This window comes from Nannospalax galili, unplaced genomic scaffold (assembly GCF_000622305.1).
Source record: "Nannospalax galili isolate Female #2095 unplaced genomic scaffold, S.galili_v1.0 scaffold336, whole genome shotgun sequence".
NCBI classification, from domain to species: Eukaryota; Metazoa; Chordata; class Mammalia; order Rodentia; family Spalacidae; genus Nannospalax; species Nannospalax galili.
Genome location: NW_008343385.1, coordinates 2,021,426 through 2,039,533, shown reverse-complemented (window position 1 = coordinate 2,039,533; position 18,108 = coordinate 2,021,426). Strand labels below are relative to the sequence as shown.

The 18,108-nt window shown below is 39.0% G+C and overlaps 1 protein-coding gene across 1 annotated transcript in view; it reads right to left on the bottom strand.

Moving 5' to 3' along the window:
• The window catches only part of Ccdc175 (coiled-coil domain containing 175), an 81,724-nt gene that overhangs the window by 45,332 nt on the left and 18,284 nt on the right, over nt 1-18,108 (bottom strand). Inside the window, exons 6-10 of the mRNA XM_029566687.1 lie at nt 13,634-13,756; nt 11,252-11,361; nt 10,268-10,349; nt 4,785-4,921; nt 1,796-1,906 (exon numbers count right to left, since the gene is read on the bottom strand). Coding sequence (XP_029422547.1) covers nt 1,796-1,906; nt 4,785-4,921; nt 10,268-10,349; nt 11,252-11,361; nt 13,634-13,756 — 563 coding nt within the window. The remainder of the gene's footprint in view (nt 1-1,795; nt 1,907-4,784; nt 4,922-10,267; nt 10,350-11,251; nt 11,362-13,633; nt 13,757-18,108) is intronic.

Sequence of the window (18,108 nt, the reverse complement as noted above, 5' to 3'; positions counted from 1 at the left end):
TCCACCAGTCTGGTATTTTTAATTATTGTGTGTCATGTAGATAAATCTTGGGCAAAGACCAGTTGTTCTCAGATAAAACTTACCTAGACATATATTACTCCTACAACCTACTGACAAATTATACATAGCAGATCAAGAAATATATGCCTAGAGATAGGCTTTTTCAATACATAGTTCTTGATGAAACTATATCCTTACCTCTTACCCTGTATAAAAATATATTCAAAAATAGATTAAAGACCCTAGTATAAGACTGCTGTGCTGTGAATTAAAAATGTCTCTACATGGGCTCATGTATTTGAATGTGTAGTCCCCAGCTGGTGGTGCTGTCTGGGGATGTTATAGAACCTTTAGGAGCTGCAATCTTTCCTTGGAGGAAGTACGTCACTGGGGATGGGCTTTGAAGGTTCATAACCCTGCCCCACTTATGGATCTTGCTCTCTGCTTCCTGTGTTTGAATGAAAGGTGTGATCACAAGCTTCCTGCTCCTGCTGCCATCCCTCCCCACCATTATGAACTCTACTCCTCAGGAACTGTAAGCCAAATGAACTCTTCCTTAAGTTGCTTGTGGTATATAGTATAGTATCACAGCAACAGAAAAGTCACTGATTCAGAAAAATGGGCATCCACATGCAGAAGAATGAAACTAGATCCCGATCTCTCACTCTATATAAAAATATATTCAAAATGGATCAGAGACCTTCGTGTAAAACCTAAAACTCTGATAACTATTAGAGGAAATCATAGAGGAAATACTTGAAAATATAGGCAAATTAGTACATTCGCTATGGAAATCAATATGAAAGTTCTTCAGAAAATAAAAACAGAACCATCAAATTATCTACCTGATACCACTCAGGTATACATCTGAAGAAATCCGATTCAGCATACAATAGAGATACCTACACACCCATGTACGCTGCAGCACTAGTCACAACAGGTACATTATGGAGTCAGCCTAGGTTCCCATTGATGAATGAATGGAAAAGAAAACTTAAAGAAAACTTTTAGATTTCTTTGGGTACACACACAAGAGTGATATAGGTCATATGGTAGATTTGCTTTTAGTTTTTTAAAGAACCTCCATACTGATTTCCATAGTGGTTTCACTAATGTGCATTCCTATCAGTAGTATGTAAGTGTTCTTTTCTTCCACAGCCTCTCCAGAATTTGTTGTTGCTTTCTTTTGTTGTTGCTTCTTGTTTTATTTTGTTTGAAACAGGGTCTCACTATATAGCACAGGCTGGTCTGGAACTCTCTATGTAGACCAAGCTGGCCTCAAGCTCACAGAGATCTGCCTGCCTCTGCCTCTACCTCCTATCTATGTATCAATTTATAAATATGTATTTGAAAGTATGTGTGGAAAACTGTTACTAGTGATTATTTCTATGGGGAGAGAGAGATTACGGTAACTTTTGTTCTCTAAGCTACACATTTTTATGTTTGAATTTAAAGTCAAGTATAGGTGCTACTTTATTAGTCAGAAAAAATTGAAAGTGACATAATGGCAGAGATGAAGGCTGGAGGGGATGAGTACTGAGATGATGCTCAGGCACATTCTTGTCACTGGTCCTACAACTGGCCCATACCTGTGTCCACCAGAGTCTGCCATCCCTATCTACCCCTTCAATGAAAGATGCACCGATAGTGACTTTAACAGACTGTGAAACAGACATCTAATTATAAACCTACTTTCCTGTAATACACCAGAAATTGGTATAGACTTATTACAAATTTTAAAGAAATATGCACAGAGAAGAGTAAAAAGTTAAAAGTCCAAAGGCACAGAACGTACTGATGAAGTCCCTGGAGCACGCTGTATCCTTCCTCCATATTTTTGATGTCTGCTTCTCTTTGTGATAGGAAGTTTTCTTTCTGAGAAATAAATTCCAGTTGTTTCTGATTTCTATTATGAAAAAAAACCAAACAAACAAACAAAAGAAAGCAATAGTTGAAACAGACATTTGCTGAATGTTGAATCAATTTTTTTTGAGGTGCTGGAGATTGAACCCAGGGACTTACACATTGTAGGCAAGAAATAATGATTTTAAATTTCCCAATGTAAGAAAAATTTCAAACAAAATTACTTTAAAGAGTTTGGAGGGCTGGAGAGATGGCTTAGCTGTTAAGAGCACCGACTGCTCTTGCAGAGGACCCGAATTTGACTCCCAGCACCCACATGGTAGCTAACAACCACCCATAACTCCAGTTCCAGGGGGATCTAATGCCATCTTCTAGCTTCTGAGAGCATTGCATTAAATGGGTGCACTTACACACATGCAGGGAATACACTCGCACACATAAAATAAAAATAATAAACAAATAGAATTTCTTAAGCCATTACAAGAAGAAAAACTGCACCAGTAACCACAAGACAGCAAGAAATGTACAGTATTCTATGTCTGAGTGGATGTGCCTCCCTTAATACATTTATAAATTCCATCAGGTTCTTCTGACAAAGGACAAGAACACAGTTCAATTGGCTTTGAGGATTGGCTGAACACCTGAATTGCAGTGTGGCCTTGAACAAGAAACCTTGCCTGTGGATATGTCACTATATCAACATCTCTAAAATGAGGACTTCAATGCCTATGTCACTGGAAGAAAGGATCACGTAACTACTGATTCAGTGTATAGACCGATTAGACTTGTTTATAGAAGGTGTTTCTTTGTCTTGACTTGCAGTACAGAAAATGAGGCTTAGAGAAGCTTATGGTTTTGTCTAAACAGCCTACAGTGACAAGAACTTGCCTGAAGGAGAAATAATGTTATTAGAGTGACTCATCTCCAAAACTGCCATGGAATAAACTGTGTCTTCCAGAATTTGTATGTGAAAGTCCTAACCCCTAAAGTGACAGAAAAGCCTGTTCTCTCCAAAGCATTTATTTATATATTTGAATTAAAAATACTTTTAATAAGAATCAGTAAAGTTATTCTAATAATAGAAACAAATGTCATAGGGATCCAATCCTTTGGTAATATTTAGGCACATAATAAAGGTGGGACTTTTGGAAAGTGATTTAGTGTGGATGAGGTCATGGGGGTAGGGCCCTTATGATGGGATAAGTACCCTTATAAAAACAGATAGGAATAAACAAATTCTCTACCCCTCCATACCCTCCTATAAGGAGAAAGAAGAGAGAAAAAGAGGGGGGGGGAGAAGGGAGAGAGGGAAAGACAGAGAGGGAGAGGCTATCTTAAAGTCAAGAAGGGGGCCTTCATTGGAACCTAAACACATTGGCACTGTCATCTCAGGTTCTCAGCTGCTGTAGTTCCATAGCTAGGAGAAAATAATTTTCTATTGTTTAAGCCAGTCAATCAATGGCATTTTGATATAGAGACTAAGCTGATGAAGAAGGTACAATGACAGTGAATTTTCAGTGTTATTATTTGTCATCAGCACATTATCTATTTTAAGTGATAACTAAAGCAGCATGAATCTGGGAAAGATTTTTGCTTGACCTGGAACTGACTATGTAGACCAGACTGGTCTTGAACTCACAGAGATCCACCTGCCTCTGCCTCCTGAGTGCTGGGATTAAGGGTGTGTGCCACTACACTGGGCTTGATGAAAGACTTTTAACAGTACTGTTGCTGGCATTCTGTGCCACTGGATGAGACACAATGATTGCATCAAGACTAAAGTTTAAATGCTACAACAATGAGCTACCTTAGCCTCCCATAAGTGAGCCTGGGCACAGAAATTACCAATCTATGAAATATAGCTTTGATTGTACTAATGGATTTTTAAAAATTAATTTATTTTATGTGTATTGCCTGCATATATGTAAGTGCATCTGTGTCATGCAAGGTCCATGGAGGTCAGAATAGGGTGTTGGATCCCCTGGAACTGGAGTTAAGGATGGTTGTTAGATGCTATGTAGGTGCTGGGAAATGAAGCCATGTCCTCTACAGGAGCAACCAGTGCTCTTAACCCTGAGCCATCTCGCTAGCCCCGCACTAATGGATTTTTTTTATTTACACAATTTCATGTTTTCAGGATATTACTATGTAATATTCATAAAGGAAACATTGGTGAATATTGATTACCTACTAAGAAATGTATGAGGTTCTGGGTGTACAGGACTGAATAAGATAGAATGACTTTTCTGATCTGTCCGTAATCCATCAAGACAAACGATTTAGCATTCAGTTGTTATAGGAAGGTGTGGCACCATAGGGGTTCTTCAGATCAGTCTGAAGGGAGGGAGATAGACAAGTTGGTGGTAAAGAAGAAGAAAATAAGAATTTTTGAGTGGCAAGCCAAAGCTGAGGGGTGGAAAAAGTAAAGAGAACAGAGAAATACTCAGAAGGTCAAATTGCCAAGTCTTGGTGACCAAATGGAATCCAATGGGTAGTGAAAGATAAATGATTTCTTTGACTAAGAGGGGAGGTCCTTTCTGAGGGGAGGTCACTGTCAGTAACCAAACTCTTATCTGAGAATGGACTACACGTGTGAAGTCAGCTTTTGATAAAGGTAGATATCATAGCTCATTGGAGAGTCTCATGGGGTAAAAGCACAATTATGGTTTCCTGAATCTGATTTAGGAGTGCAAATAATACATTTGAGTTTTATGGGTTTGAACTGATCTAGATAAAGAAAGCATTACTTATCACTGTAGATGCAAGTTGGAAGGATGTTTGCTTTTTATTGGGTAGGGAATATATCATCGTCATCAACAGATTTTAAAACTAGGATGAGTTTAAATGAACAGTCACCACTCAAATAGCAAGACAAGCAGCCTGTGACTATGGCATAGAGATTCTCATGGATAGAAACATACTCATCAAAGACCTTCCGTTTCTGCAAATAAACAGTATCTTCTTCCATTAAGACAATCTTGTATTGTCTGAGAGCAGTATGCAGTCTTTCACGGAGATCTTTGTTCTCTATCTTGACTTTGTGTAGTTTTTCACCAATCTGCAAAAAAACAGAGAAATTGAATGAAAGGACTTGACTCATGTTTCCTTGGAGAGAGCCAGCCTGTTAGGAGCAATGTCTAGAACACAAAACATTCCACAAAGGTTGAGAGTCTTAGCTCCACAGAAAGCATGTAACTACACAGTTTAGAGCCTCTTCTACAAGTTATGACAAAAATACAGAAACGTTGTAAATGCTGACCTAAAACTAAAGAGTGACAATCCATTCTGAAATAGGGAATGGCATGAACAAACTGTGATAATTTAGAAACAATTATGTGCCCTTTCCCAGAATATAAGCTATGCCAGGGAAAGGAAATGTTCCTCTACAGAGGCTCTTGCTCAAAATCTTTTTGAGTAGATATTGTGCTTGCTTCACGTTAAGCAGAGTTGGCCTTCTGTACTGTGCGTTTCCTAAGAAAATCTTGTGTGTGATGCACTTGCAGTTCCAACCATCTTCAGATGGGAAATATTTGAAAAGTAAGAAGTTCCAGAAAGCTCTAAAAAGGAAAACTTGAATTTGTCTTGTGTCAAGTGGAATTCACATGAATGAAGTAATATGCAAGGCATTGCAAATAATCTAGAGGTAATTTAAAGGACTTGGGAGGATATGCATAAGCTATATATAGGAATGGTGCCATTTTATGGAAGGAATTTTGATTTTTATATATTATTTGTTATTTTTATTTTATGTGTATGAGAGCTCTGCCTGCATGTGTGTAAGTGCACCCATATCATGCAAGGCCTATGGAAGTCAGAAGATGGCATTGGATCCCCTGGAACTGGAATTACAGGCAGTTGTTAGCTGCCATATAGGTGCTAGAAACTGAATCTGGGTCCTCTGGAAGAGCAGCCAGTGCTCTTAACTGCTGAGCCATCTCTCCAGCCCTGGAAGTTTGATTTTGACAAAGTGTTTTGAGAACAGTCTCGCCCCACAAAGATACCAGCATTACTGTATTACTAGTTGAGGTTTAAAAAAAGGTGCCCATTAGTGTTCTGCAAGTAGGCGTTTTGTACTTGGATGTCTCTATTAGGGAGATATGAAAATTAGGCTTAATAGAAATGGTGAATAATTCAAAATAAACTTCTGGTTGAGGATCACAAAAATAATAGGATGAAAGAAATTTTGTAAGTATTGAAAAACTGACTGTGATGAAGGATATGTAAACCTCATCTTAGGATAAAGCACGAATGCACCATGATAAGGCTGCCACTCAAAACTATTCCTGCTCTTAGGAAATTCACCAATATGGAAGGCACAATATGTAAACTAAGATTTGGCTTTCTTGGATGCCAAGGGAAAAAAAGCCAACACAGAGAGCAAATCTGGATGTCAGGCCTGGATGAACCACCCTACCAGTGTGGCCTATGATGCTAAAGTGCTGTGCCAGGGAAATTTAAGGTGGATTACGGTGGTTTGAAACTGATAATGTCTCATATGTCTGACAGGATGAGGATGAAGATCTGCTCCTGCAGAAGACATCACAATCTTAGGCATCAAATTATCTTTATAAACATTATAAATGCACAATATCCAGCATACATTTTTCCACCAGAAACAGAAGAAAGGGCAGAAACAATAGGCTATAGATGCCTGAAGTCATCAGGTACTAGAATTATAATAAACATTAAATATCAAGATTGTTCTGTTTATTATGACAAGGAGCTATTAGACATGTTTGAAAATGGTGGCTAGGAATTAGAAATGGAGTAAAACAGCAGATCTGAGGAGGTATCAAATAATTACAAAGTGAAAAATGCAATAAACAAGACTTGAAATAAAGTACATGCAGGTCAACTTCATGGACCAGAAACTTCCAAATCCTTCCCAAATTAGTTTATAGACTGAGCACAAGTCCAATCAAAATCCAAATAGGCTTCTTGATGGAACTTCACAAAATGGTAGCAGTTCTAAGGGTTAAGAATGTCTGAAGCTGGCCTCTCTTAGCTATGAAGATTTATTTTAAATTTACTAAGATTAACACTGTTATGCTCTGAGGAGAGAGAGATAGTTCAAATGAGTAAAATAGAAAGCCTATAGTTTATATGTATATTTATGATCTTATAGTTGACAGTTGAATTATGGCACTAGTGCAATGGCAATAGAAAGGAAGAAAGGACCGTCTTTGCCTAATTGGGAAAACTATGAACCTTGACCTTGATTTCACAACATATACAAATTAGATAGCCTGTAATCTTAAATGTGGCTGAGAATATCCTCATGACATAGGATACAAAAATAGCATTAACCAAAAAGAAAAGATAAATCAATATAATTAAAACTGATAAATCATATTCACCAAAAGATATGTAGATATAGATACTGTACATTTACATTTATGTGCTGTTTTGTGTATGTGTAATATTTCATAATTTGAAAGGTTAGCAGGGGGCCTGGAGAGATGGATCAGTGGTTAAGAGCACTGGCTTCTCTTGCAGAGGATCTGGATTCAGTACCCAACATCTACATGGTGGCTAACAACTGTCTGTAACTCCAGTTCCTGGGGATCCAGTGCCCTTTTCTGACTTCTACAGGCATTGCACAGCATGGGTGCCCTTACATACATGCAGGTGATACACATAAAATAAAAACAATAAATACAATACTTTTTTAAAAGGTTAACAATCTACTACTGGGCCAAAGGAATGTTCACAGCACTATTCACAATAGCCAAAGTATGCAACCAATCCTAAGAGTTTCTCAATGGATGAACAGATAATGACAATGTGGTATACGCAATAGAATAGTATTCAGGGTTTTTTGTTGCTGCTGTATTTTAGAAATGAATGTAAAATCTTATGCAATGGTGCCAGGTAGGTACCATTGATCAATAAGAATAGTGATAATTTATAAGGATTTCATCTGTTCAAATGGACTTTTCTGTTTAAAATATTCAAAACTTGGGCTGGAGAGATGGCTCAGTAGTGAAAGGCACTTTCTTCTTTTCTGGAGGACCTGGATTCACATCCCAGCACCTACATAGCAACCACCATCTGTTACTCTGGCTCCAGGGGCTGTGATGCTCTCTTCTGGCTCCAGGGGAGCTTCATGGAACAGGTGCACCAGGGAAGGTTCTGGCACCAGGACACTCAGTATTCAGTTTTTAAAAAGAAGGAAATCCTGTTGTCTGTAATAGGAATGAGGACGTTGTGATAAGTGAAATAATTTAGCCACAGAAAGACAAATATTGCATGATTACATTCATATGTGGAATCTGAATACCTTGACTGTGTAGGTGTAGAGAGTATGATGGTGGTAACAAGAGACTAGGGACCTGGTGGAGGATGGGAGAGATGTTCAAGGGGGAAGTTAAGGATAGAGTTCAATATCATTTCTGAACTTGGCTCTCAGAATACAGGAGGATTGTGACTGGATGTCACTAGGAGGCCAGTTTCTACCCTACAGGAAATAATAAATGGGTCAAGCCCTGCTCTCTTTGAAATGATCGCTCACACATAGCCATGGAATTTTCCTGAGGGACATGGATTGAAGGGAAAGTACATTTCCTCTTTAATTACATGCACCATGCTAGTTTAGGGGTTCTGACTGTTCGCACAGTCCCAAGGGCTAAAACTCATGGAGCCACTGTCCCTGGGTTATCAAATAGCTCCTCCAGTGGGAAGCAAATGGAAAGAAAATTATCCTTACCCCAGAAAACGAAAGGTAAACTTAAAACCAACCAATTGGCTAGTTTTCTTTGATTTGTGGTATACTTGCAACTAAAAGAATCAGAGTAAGTCTTCTCCTGAAGGGAACCCATCTCTAGTGCTGATTGCTCACAAAATCCAAAATAGAATTTAACTGATACAAATTATTCTTAGGAGAGGATTGGGCCTCTGATATCCTTACTGATCTTCAGGGCCCAGTGCAGACCCTGGATTCCGGGGGATGCTCTGCAGCAGAGGGAGATGAATTTGGATGTGGAGTGATTATACACCCTACAGAAGGACAGACAAGGGACCTGGACATGAGGGAAAGGCGGTGATCAAGAGGCTTTGTGCTCTGCAGTGAGATCTTCCCCATAATCAGTAAAATTTCCAAACGAAGTTTTCAGTAGCTCATGAAATATTTAGTGTTTTTACATTTGCTTTTGAAACTAGTTAAACCAACCATATCCTGGTTGATTTGGAGCAAAACAAAAATAGAGGCTGTAGTCAGAGGGAACTGACACTCGGGCCTGGACTGTGGAAATTGATTTGCATTTGTGGGAGTAAGGAAGACACACCAAGGGCATTTCTCCTCAATGCCAGAAGAAAGGAGAATTTCAGTCATTTGTGTATACGGGTAAACAAACGGGACCTTATTATGTATACGGTTCTACAGCGCAGTACTTGTCACTCAGTGACATTATAAACAACACTAAATTGCTTTTGTTGGATTTAAATCATATTGCCAGTTCCTCATTTTTTACTATCCATGCTAATGCTTCATTGAGTATCTTGTGGCTAAATCTTGGCTTATACTCATGGTTACTTATAATATTTCTTTTGAACTAAGTTTGGAGAACATGTAGGAAGATAAAAAAAATCAAAGTAAAAGCAAAAATGTGGGAAAATTAAAAAGGCAAAGAACAATAAAAAGAAGCAAAATGAATTATCTAGAACATTTTCTGGGTGACTAAATTCAACTCAAATGCTTCTCAATAACGCTAATATTTTTAAATGTAGAACAGATTGCCATGCTTTATAAGTACAGCAAGAAGTCATATTTCTCTAAATAATTTATGTGAAAATGCCAATTAATCATAGCTATTCCTCATACAAAGCTACCAGTCTACATGAAAAGTAACAAAAAGAAATCCCAATTCATTTTCACATAGACAATATCTGTTGTTTCATAAATGTACAGTGCTTTGGGAGAAGCTAAAATGTTTGAATTAATTACTGTGAATGATCATGATTAGTAGTCAATTAAAAGCCTACTTTGAAAATTTACATTTCTTTGGCAGGAGAGATGGCTCAGTGGTCAAGAACACTGATTGTTCTTGCAGAAGACCTAGGTTCGAATCCCAGCACCCACATGGCCGCTAACAACTGTCCATAACTCCAGTTCCAGGGGATCCTACTTGCAGAAGACACAGGTTCGAATCCCAGCACCCATATGGTAGCTAACAACTGTCTGTAACTCCAGTTCCAGGGGATCTGACAGCCTCTTCTGTCCTCTGTGGGCATTGCATGACATGGATGTACTTACCTACATGCAGGCAATATATGGATATATGTAAAATAAAAATAATAAATAAAAAATACTAAAAAAAGAAAATTTACATTTCATATATAGAATTAAAATAGTAACTAAAACATACAATCTAACATTATAATCTAGTTGTCATTTCTGTTGTCCTACCTGTTGTATCCTTTCTAAATACTCGATCTTTTCATTAGAAGCTTCACTATCCACATTTTTCTTGTGAGTCACAAAAAAACACCTTATAAACATAGAAAATGACAGAGATATATATCAGAACACATTTTGCTACAAAGCCCCACTCACTCATGCCATGCTAAGTTTCTACTCCCCTTCTCTGAAAAACCTATTTTTGTATGTTTCTTATACAAATTTTAACTCTTTTGAATTAATGAATTTATACTTCATTTATTTATACATACATTTGAGAAGAGATTATTGAGTGCCTACACTGTGCCAGACTTGTTCTAGGTACTAGGGACACAAAATATGCCAAGTCCCTACTCTCATGGAAATTAAACCTAGTGGGGTAGTCAGAATAGAAGCATGGTATCAAAAATAAACAATACATTTAAGACAGTGTTAGGTGTTCCAGAGAATGTAAGCTAGGGTTAGGGTATTAAGACTGAGAACAAGAATGTTACTGGAGAGGTAGATGAGGACTGACTGGATCATGTAGAGTTCTCAGGGTCAGGTAAGAATTCTGACTTCATTCTGAAGGGAACCAGAGAATACTAGAATGTTGGATACCAGTAAAGGCAGAAAGCTGAAGCATTTTCTCAAAAGGAGGCAGACCATGAGCATTTGGATGGATGGAAGACTTTCTTCAGGCTCTGGGTCCAGGGCGCACGAAGAAACAGTGCTTTGCCTGAGGCTTTCCTGTTTCCTCAGTCAGTTATGAAAGATTCCTTGATTAAGAACAAGTGTAAGAGCATGGCTTGGTGGGTTGTAGACTTATGCCTTGCCATGGGGACAGAGCAACGGGGCTATATGATCATGGTTTATGACCACTACAACTGTGAGCCAAAAAATCCCTTTTCTCTTCACGGCTTATTATACCAGGTATTGTGTTAAAGTGATGGAAAGCTCATTAATACATTAACACCTAGAAGCACTTCAATAAGAATGAAGTATCACACTTACAGTTTTTTCTCCAAACTCGAACAAATTCTCCTTATGTCTTCAACCTTTCTCTCCCAAACTCTGGCTTCTTCTTGTAGTCGCGCTATCTCTAAATTGTGATCATTAAGCACCTAGTGAAAATTCAACAAAAATATGGCACCCAATTATCACCAAATAATTCAGAACAGCAATTGAGTCTTCTACAAATTCATGAATCACTCATTCAACTTTTATGGTGGGGCTGTCTTTAGTCAAAAAGAGATGATTATGACTTTCTTATTGATAAAATAAAGTTGGTCAGAAATAATTTGAAAACCCAAATTTTGGTTGGGTGGATGACCAAATACAGCAGTAAACACAAAAACTATACACACACCACATACCACACACCACATGTTATGCTATACATACACACACCACACATACATACATATTATATGCCACATGCATATACACAAATATATATCAAAATTAGAATGCTGGAAAGACTCTGATCAATCATTCAGATTAGGCCTAATATTCATTATCAAAGCTCAATGTCCAATGTGGGTTTCATAAATCATACATGCAGTCAAAGCTGTTGGGTCTGCTATTCATCGACTATTCGTTGTCCCCAGCTAACAATCATCCCTGCCCCGAACAGGCAGCCTGCTTAGAGAATCACCGTCTATTCTTTTTCTGCTAACATCCTACTGACCTGACCTGACGACAGAGACTTTTAAATTGAAGGTGCCATGAAAGTTAGTCTGTAGTTCCCTGTGGACTCGGTCTATGCCTAAAACGCATCTTCTAATCTCAGTTAGAAACAGCCATAAATTTGATCAAACGCAAAGCACTGAGCTTGCTAGACATGACCCTGTGACTCTCCATCAAAATCTTCATTTAATAGGTGAAGAATCTTCAGGTTGGTAGAGCCAAGACTTGAGTCCAGGTAGATGTGACATTCAAGTGCTAAACTGCAGGGGGTGAAACAGAACCTGGGGGTGCGTTTACGGCTGCCATCTTCAAGCCTAATGACCTTAGAGATCTTGGAGTATATGTTAAGGAACTTACACTTACTTAGTTTTCTAGGTTAGTTGGGTGCTTCATTCATGATTTCTGAGGCCAAAACTGGAAATATGAGCTTGGGTGCACAGATGAAACACGCTTTGTGTAACAATTTTTCTTAAGCTTACTCTTATCTCTGCATCTTTAGCATGGTGACATCTAAACAGATTGTCACAGAGTTTGAAAACACTGGGAAAAAGACCACCAGACTCAATTCAAATTTTAATTGGTTAAATCTATTAGGGCTATAGCCAGCCTTAGTCCCTTAGTCAGATTTAGGACCCACAGCCCCGAGGGGAGGGTGGAACTAACTTTTAAAGGCAAAATCCACAAATACCATAGGAATTTCATGCCAGGTGGTCCTGAATATGGTCAGGGCTCCCAAGTTAGCAGATAAGCAAACTACAGGAGCCAAAGCAAGTTTATGTTAGTCCTTCTCTTAACGAGGTATAGAGACCTTGGCAATAAGCCACTTTCTGATTAAGTGCAGCTACTGTGTCTGGGAAACCCAAGGTCAGCTACTCCAAAGAAAGCACTCTTCTAAGGGGAAGCAACTAAGTTCAGGTGCTTAACCTTGATGCTGGCTATTTTTCTAGCTTTTGAAATTTAAAGTGGCTGCTTTATACAAAATGAAGTTACTTTGGCTATTACAATTTGGGGGGCTCCATTTGGGGCCATAACAAGATAACAGTCTCCTTAAACGTACATATTTGGGAGAAGTATTTGGCTTTATCAGTGTTATACAATTAGACATCCATCATAATGGACATGTTATAATTAAGGTGAGAAGATATACCTTTTGTAAAATATGATGGAATTAATGGTGCATTCTGGCAGAAAAATGTGATGTTCCTATATTATTGTTGGATCAGTGTGGTTTTGCCTGTGACTTCCAATAGACACAGAAGAAATACACTATAGGCCCATTCATTCAACTTGTGACAAAAGTTAACAGGTATTTCTGTTACATATATTTAGTTAGTTCTATGTGTAGTTTTTGACCATTTTCACATTATTTTGGTCCATCACACAACATTCCACATTCAAATCCTAACACCCACACGTTGGCTAACAATTGTCCAGGCTAACCACTCCAGTTCCAGGGGCTCTGATGCCCTCTTCTGACCTCTGGGGCATTGCATGACATGGGTGCCCGTGTATGTATATACAAGCATAATACTCATACAGATAAAATAAAAATAAATAAGTAAAAAAAATAAAAAGAAAGTATCAGAAAATGTTAACATGCCAAAATCATTCTCTCAGAATGACAGGAAGATGATTAAAATCAACTTGTTTTTTTTCTGAGATGAACACATAGGGTTTTAGTCAAAAGTGTGGTTTATTCTTTCTTACCATGGTGCTGGTAGTAACTGTTTGCTTCATTTTTATTATTTTATTTTGTAATCTAGTCAATTCTTTCTTCTTATTGTATGTCTCTTTTCTCATTGTTTCACAGTGTTCTTTAAAGTCTTTCATCTACGGTAACAACAATAACCTAATTAAAACGCCTATTAGTAATACAGAGGTGAGAAAATCGTTCAACTTGTCAACCTGATTCACATTCAATTTAAATATGACATTTTTATCTAAGTAAATTCACAATTAAAATAAATGAAACAAGGTCGAGGTTTGCTTAGTTTGTAGTATCAAAGACAGAATAATGAATCATGTGGGTCAAGTTGTAGTTATAAAATATTGAAACGATAAACTATAAGAGCAATGATAGTAGTGATTATTGACAATTATAAAAGCAGCTTGCTAACTGTGGTACAAGCAGCTTGCTAGCTGTGCTAACTATGGTGGTTCAACACCATAGCTACGGGTGCCCCATGTACAATGAGCCTAGCAGATTGAGGACCGAAGGAAGGACTGAAGAACCGTCTAGAAGCCTATTTACATTATCTAATGCAAAATAAAACCCAAATAAAGGCAAAGTAAACAAGATCACTGAAGTCTGGGCAACTTATAATCTTGGACAACTTTTTACTCTTTTAACCAAGGTCAAAGATACTGTGATCACTTGTCAGACCCTAGTGTCTGAGTGACCCTCTTACTAAAGTCAAACATATTTGTCAGCAAAATGAACGGTCAAGAAAAAGATAATAATCAACAAAAAGGCATAAGAAAGTGTATTTAATAAAAAAGCTGTGCCTGCCTGGTTTTCTGTTTAATTTATGAGTCATTCACCAGAGTGGCTGTTTTGAATGAATGTGGTCATTATCAATAACCTATGCATCAAGGTGCAGATATACATGATGAAATTTGGTGACAGACACATTTTGTTCAAAAATTAGAGCTCTGTATTCATACTTTGGCTTAATCCTTTTCCTAAGGTTTTGTAATTATAGGAATAACATTGGCAAGCATTATTTTGTTTTGTGTTAGGGAACATCTTATGGGCTTGAAGATTTTCTGTTCTCACAGGAAGCAGAGGAAGTAACAGGTCGTGGCTATGATCTGTGATGTGTCTTTAGAAGTGCTGGAGGTTGGCTCATGAATATTCAGTTACCTCAGTTGGTCTAATCTACTGGTACATGGCCCCTTTGAGATTCTCTGTTGTTCAGAGCTGGGCACTCCCTGTACCTCCCTGATCAAACATTATAACCGAGGGCTTATAGATCTTCCTTGGGATCCATGAAGGTCAGGAGCCTTGGGAATAAGTGGAAAAGGAGGGGGTGAACCGCTGCACTGACTAGGTCAGGGGGCTGTCCTACCTCAGCTTTTCTGCTGTGTGAGATCATAAATGACTTCCTAGGTTAAATCGGCTTGATCCAGGGCTTTGTTATTTTCTCTGAAAGCAGCTTAACTAGGCCTTCTTCAAGAGTGACACACAGGGGAAGGCTACTTCTGAGCCAAATCCAGCTGCCACCTCCATGTAAAGTCTATTCTCCTGCTAAGATGGCACAGTTCAGCTGCTGCAACAGATACTGTCTGGCCTTACATCTTTACAACCTGGCCCTTGCCAGATAATATTTGTGGACCAGTGAGATAGACTATTCATATGACAACAAGGAAGGATCCCTCACATTTGGCCATTCCTACATTAAGCTCAAAGCAACTTCCTTCCTTAGGTTTTACTATATTAAAGAATAAGAAGGGAGAAAGAGCCTCCCCATAGGCCTAAAATAAAATGAGAAACTCACTTATTCAAGAAAGTAGGACAGCAGATGTAATCATCACTGTCAGCTCGACTAGATTTAGAATCCCAGGGAGATGCACTTCTGGGAAGGTCTGTATGGGAGTTTGCAGATGTTTAACTGAGGGGGGAAGACCACCCAGAATGTGAACAGCATCACTCTATGAGCTAGAATCCAAGACTGAATAAAAAGGAGAAAGTAAACGGAGGCCCAGCATTCATCTCCCTTTGTTTCCTAAATGCAGATGTTCCTGCCTCCATGCCTTCCTTGCTGTGATGGACTGTACCCTAAAACCATGAGACAAAATAAACCCTTCTAGGACTGGAGAGATGGCTCAGCAGTTAAGAGGACTGGATGCTCTTGCAGAGGACCCTGGTTCAGTTCCCAGCACTCACATGGCAGCTAACAACCATCTGTAACTGCAATTCCAGGGGATCTGACGCCCTTTTCTGACCTCCTTGGGCACTGCAGAACAGAGGTGTACTTATGTACATGCAGGCAAAACATTCACACACATAAAAAATAAGAAAAAAAGAAAATTCATAAAAATAAGCCCTTCCTCCCTTACATTGTTTCTTGTTAGATATTGAGAATGAGAATGATGAGAAAAGCAATTAATACTGCATGTCTTTAGGGCCTGGGGTATGCAGGCTCCAATCTTGACTCTCAGATCCAGCAGCAATAAAACAGACAGAATTCCTGTTCCATAGAGTTTTCCTGCCACTGGACACAGCTCAAGTGGGATGCCACCCTGACTGATTCTTTGGTCCCAGGGGAAGTAAAGAACGTCCCCCTCCCCACCACACTGCCTCAGAAGTCCTTCTCCATTTATACCCAGATAGTCTCACTATACTCCATCCCTGCCTGGAGGTTCTGGGATGGCCAGAAGGAACAGAAGTCTCCTGAGGGCTTCTGAGGGTGGAGACCTTAAAGGTTGGACAAATGCTGCTCAGCACTGTCTGCAATAGGGAAGGAAAGCTGTAAAGCACCTCTGAACCCTCTTTCCTGAAATTTCCCTTTCATTTGATAAGGATACTAAATTCAAGGAAGGTCGTTCATTTGATAAGAACACTAAATTCAAGGAAGGTCTTCCTAGCCTAGGAACATAGCCCTGTCCTATTATTGAGACATGGATTTCAGGTGATCCAAGCATTGCAGCTTAGGTTTTCTGTTGGCTCCAACCCCAGATGGGCTTATGGAGCTGGACTTTTAGAAACTCAGTCCCGGGGCCTGGAGAGACGGTTAAGAACACTGGCTGTTCTTGCAGAAAACCTAGGTTCGAATCTGAGCACCCACATGGCAGCTGACAACTGTCCATAACTCCAGTCCCAGGGGATCTGACAGCCTCTTCTGACCTCCGCAGGCATTGCATGACACGGGTACACTTACCTACATGCGGGCAATACATGCATATACATAAAATAAAAATAATAAATGAAATTTAAAAGAAAAAAAAGAAAAGAAACTCAGTCCCTTCGTTGCAGATGACTCAAAAAAGCCTGCTATGGTATGAATATGTTCCTCCACATTCATATGTTGAAACTGAATGGCTAATTATTAAGAGGTGAGATCTTTAGGGTGGACCCCCTCAAGAATAGTACTCAAGCCCTTATCAAAGAGCTGGAAAGAATGAGCCAGACACTTTCTTTAATTGTCATGTGAGGATATAGCATTCATCCTCTTTGGAAGGTTCAGAGTCCAAGGTGCCATGTTGGAAGCAGAGACTGGGTCTTCAGGAGGCACTGCCTTGCTCTGGGACTTCCTCCTTTCAAAACTGTGAGAAATAAACTACCCAGCTTCAGGTACATTGTTATGTGACAAATGTATACTAAGATGACTCCTTGCCAGCTATTTTACAAAATGCCTATTATAAGAACAATTAGGGTTGAGCTTTCTGTTCTCAGGAAGAATATTACATGGTTTTAGGATGAAACTATTTCTGAAGAGGTAAATCTTTTTAATTAGTTAATTAAAAAATGTCATGCATGTGTGGGCATGTATATCACAACTCATGGAGGTCAAAAAATAACTTTGTGGAGTCATTTCTTTTCTTTCTCCATATGGGTCCTGGGGCTCAAACTCAGGTCATCAGGCTTGGCAGGAAGTGTCTTTCTCTGCTGTACCATCTCCCTGATCCCCAAAGAGAGAGATTTTTAAGGAAAAGGATGCTCATACCTTCCTGACTGGAATTTCTAAATAAATAGCCCAAGTCTTGTCATGGAATAGACTCCAGTAAGAGCAAGTCTTATTGCTTTACATTTTAATCAAGACCCCAGCAATTTAAAGCTGGGTATGGTGGTTCACTTCTGAAATTCCCAGCACTTGAGAGACTGAGGCAAGACTTCCTCCCTCCATCCCTCCCTTCTTTATTTAACATGACAACATGGCAAACTCAAGTCTGACTTCCTGCATTTGTAATTCAGCTTGTACCAATTCTGGTCTTGGAAAGGATGCATCTGATGCATCTGGTGCTCTGCAGCTGTTCCCAACACAGCTCAGAAACCCTCAGCACATAGAGACAGTCCTGTCTTCCCCAGGGCAACTAGAACTCCAGGAAAAAGAAAAGAATCCTAAGCTGTTGGATGGTGAATTTTTCTTTGGTCTTTTTGAGACAGGGTCTCCCTGTAGTCCCAGCTGACCTGGAACTCACTATGTAGACCAGGCTGGCCTTGAACTCATAGAGATCTGCCT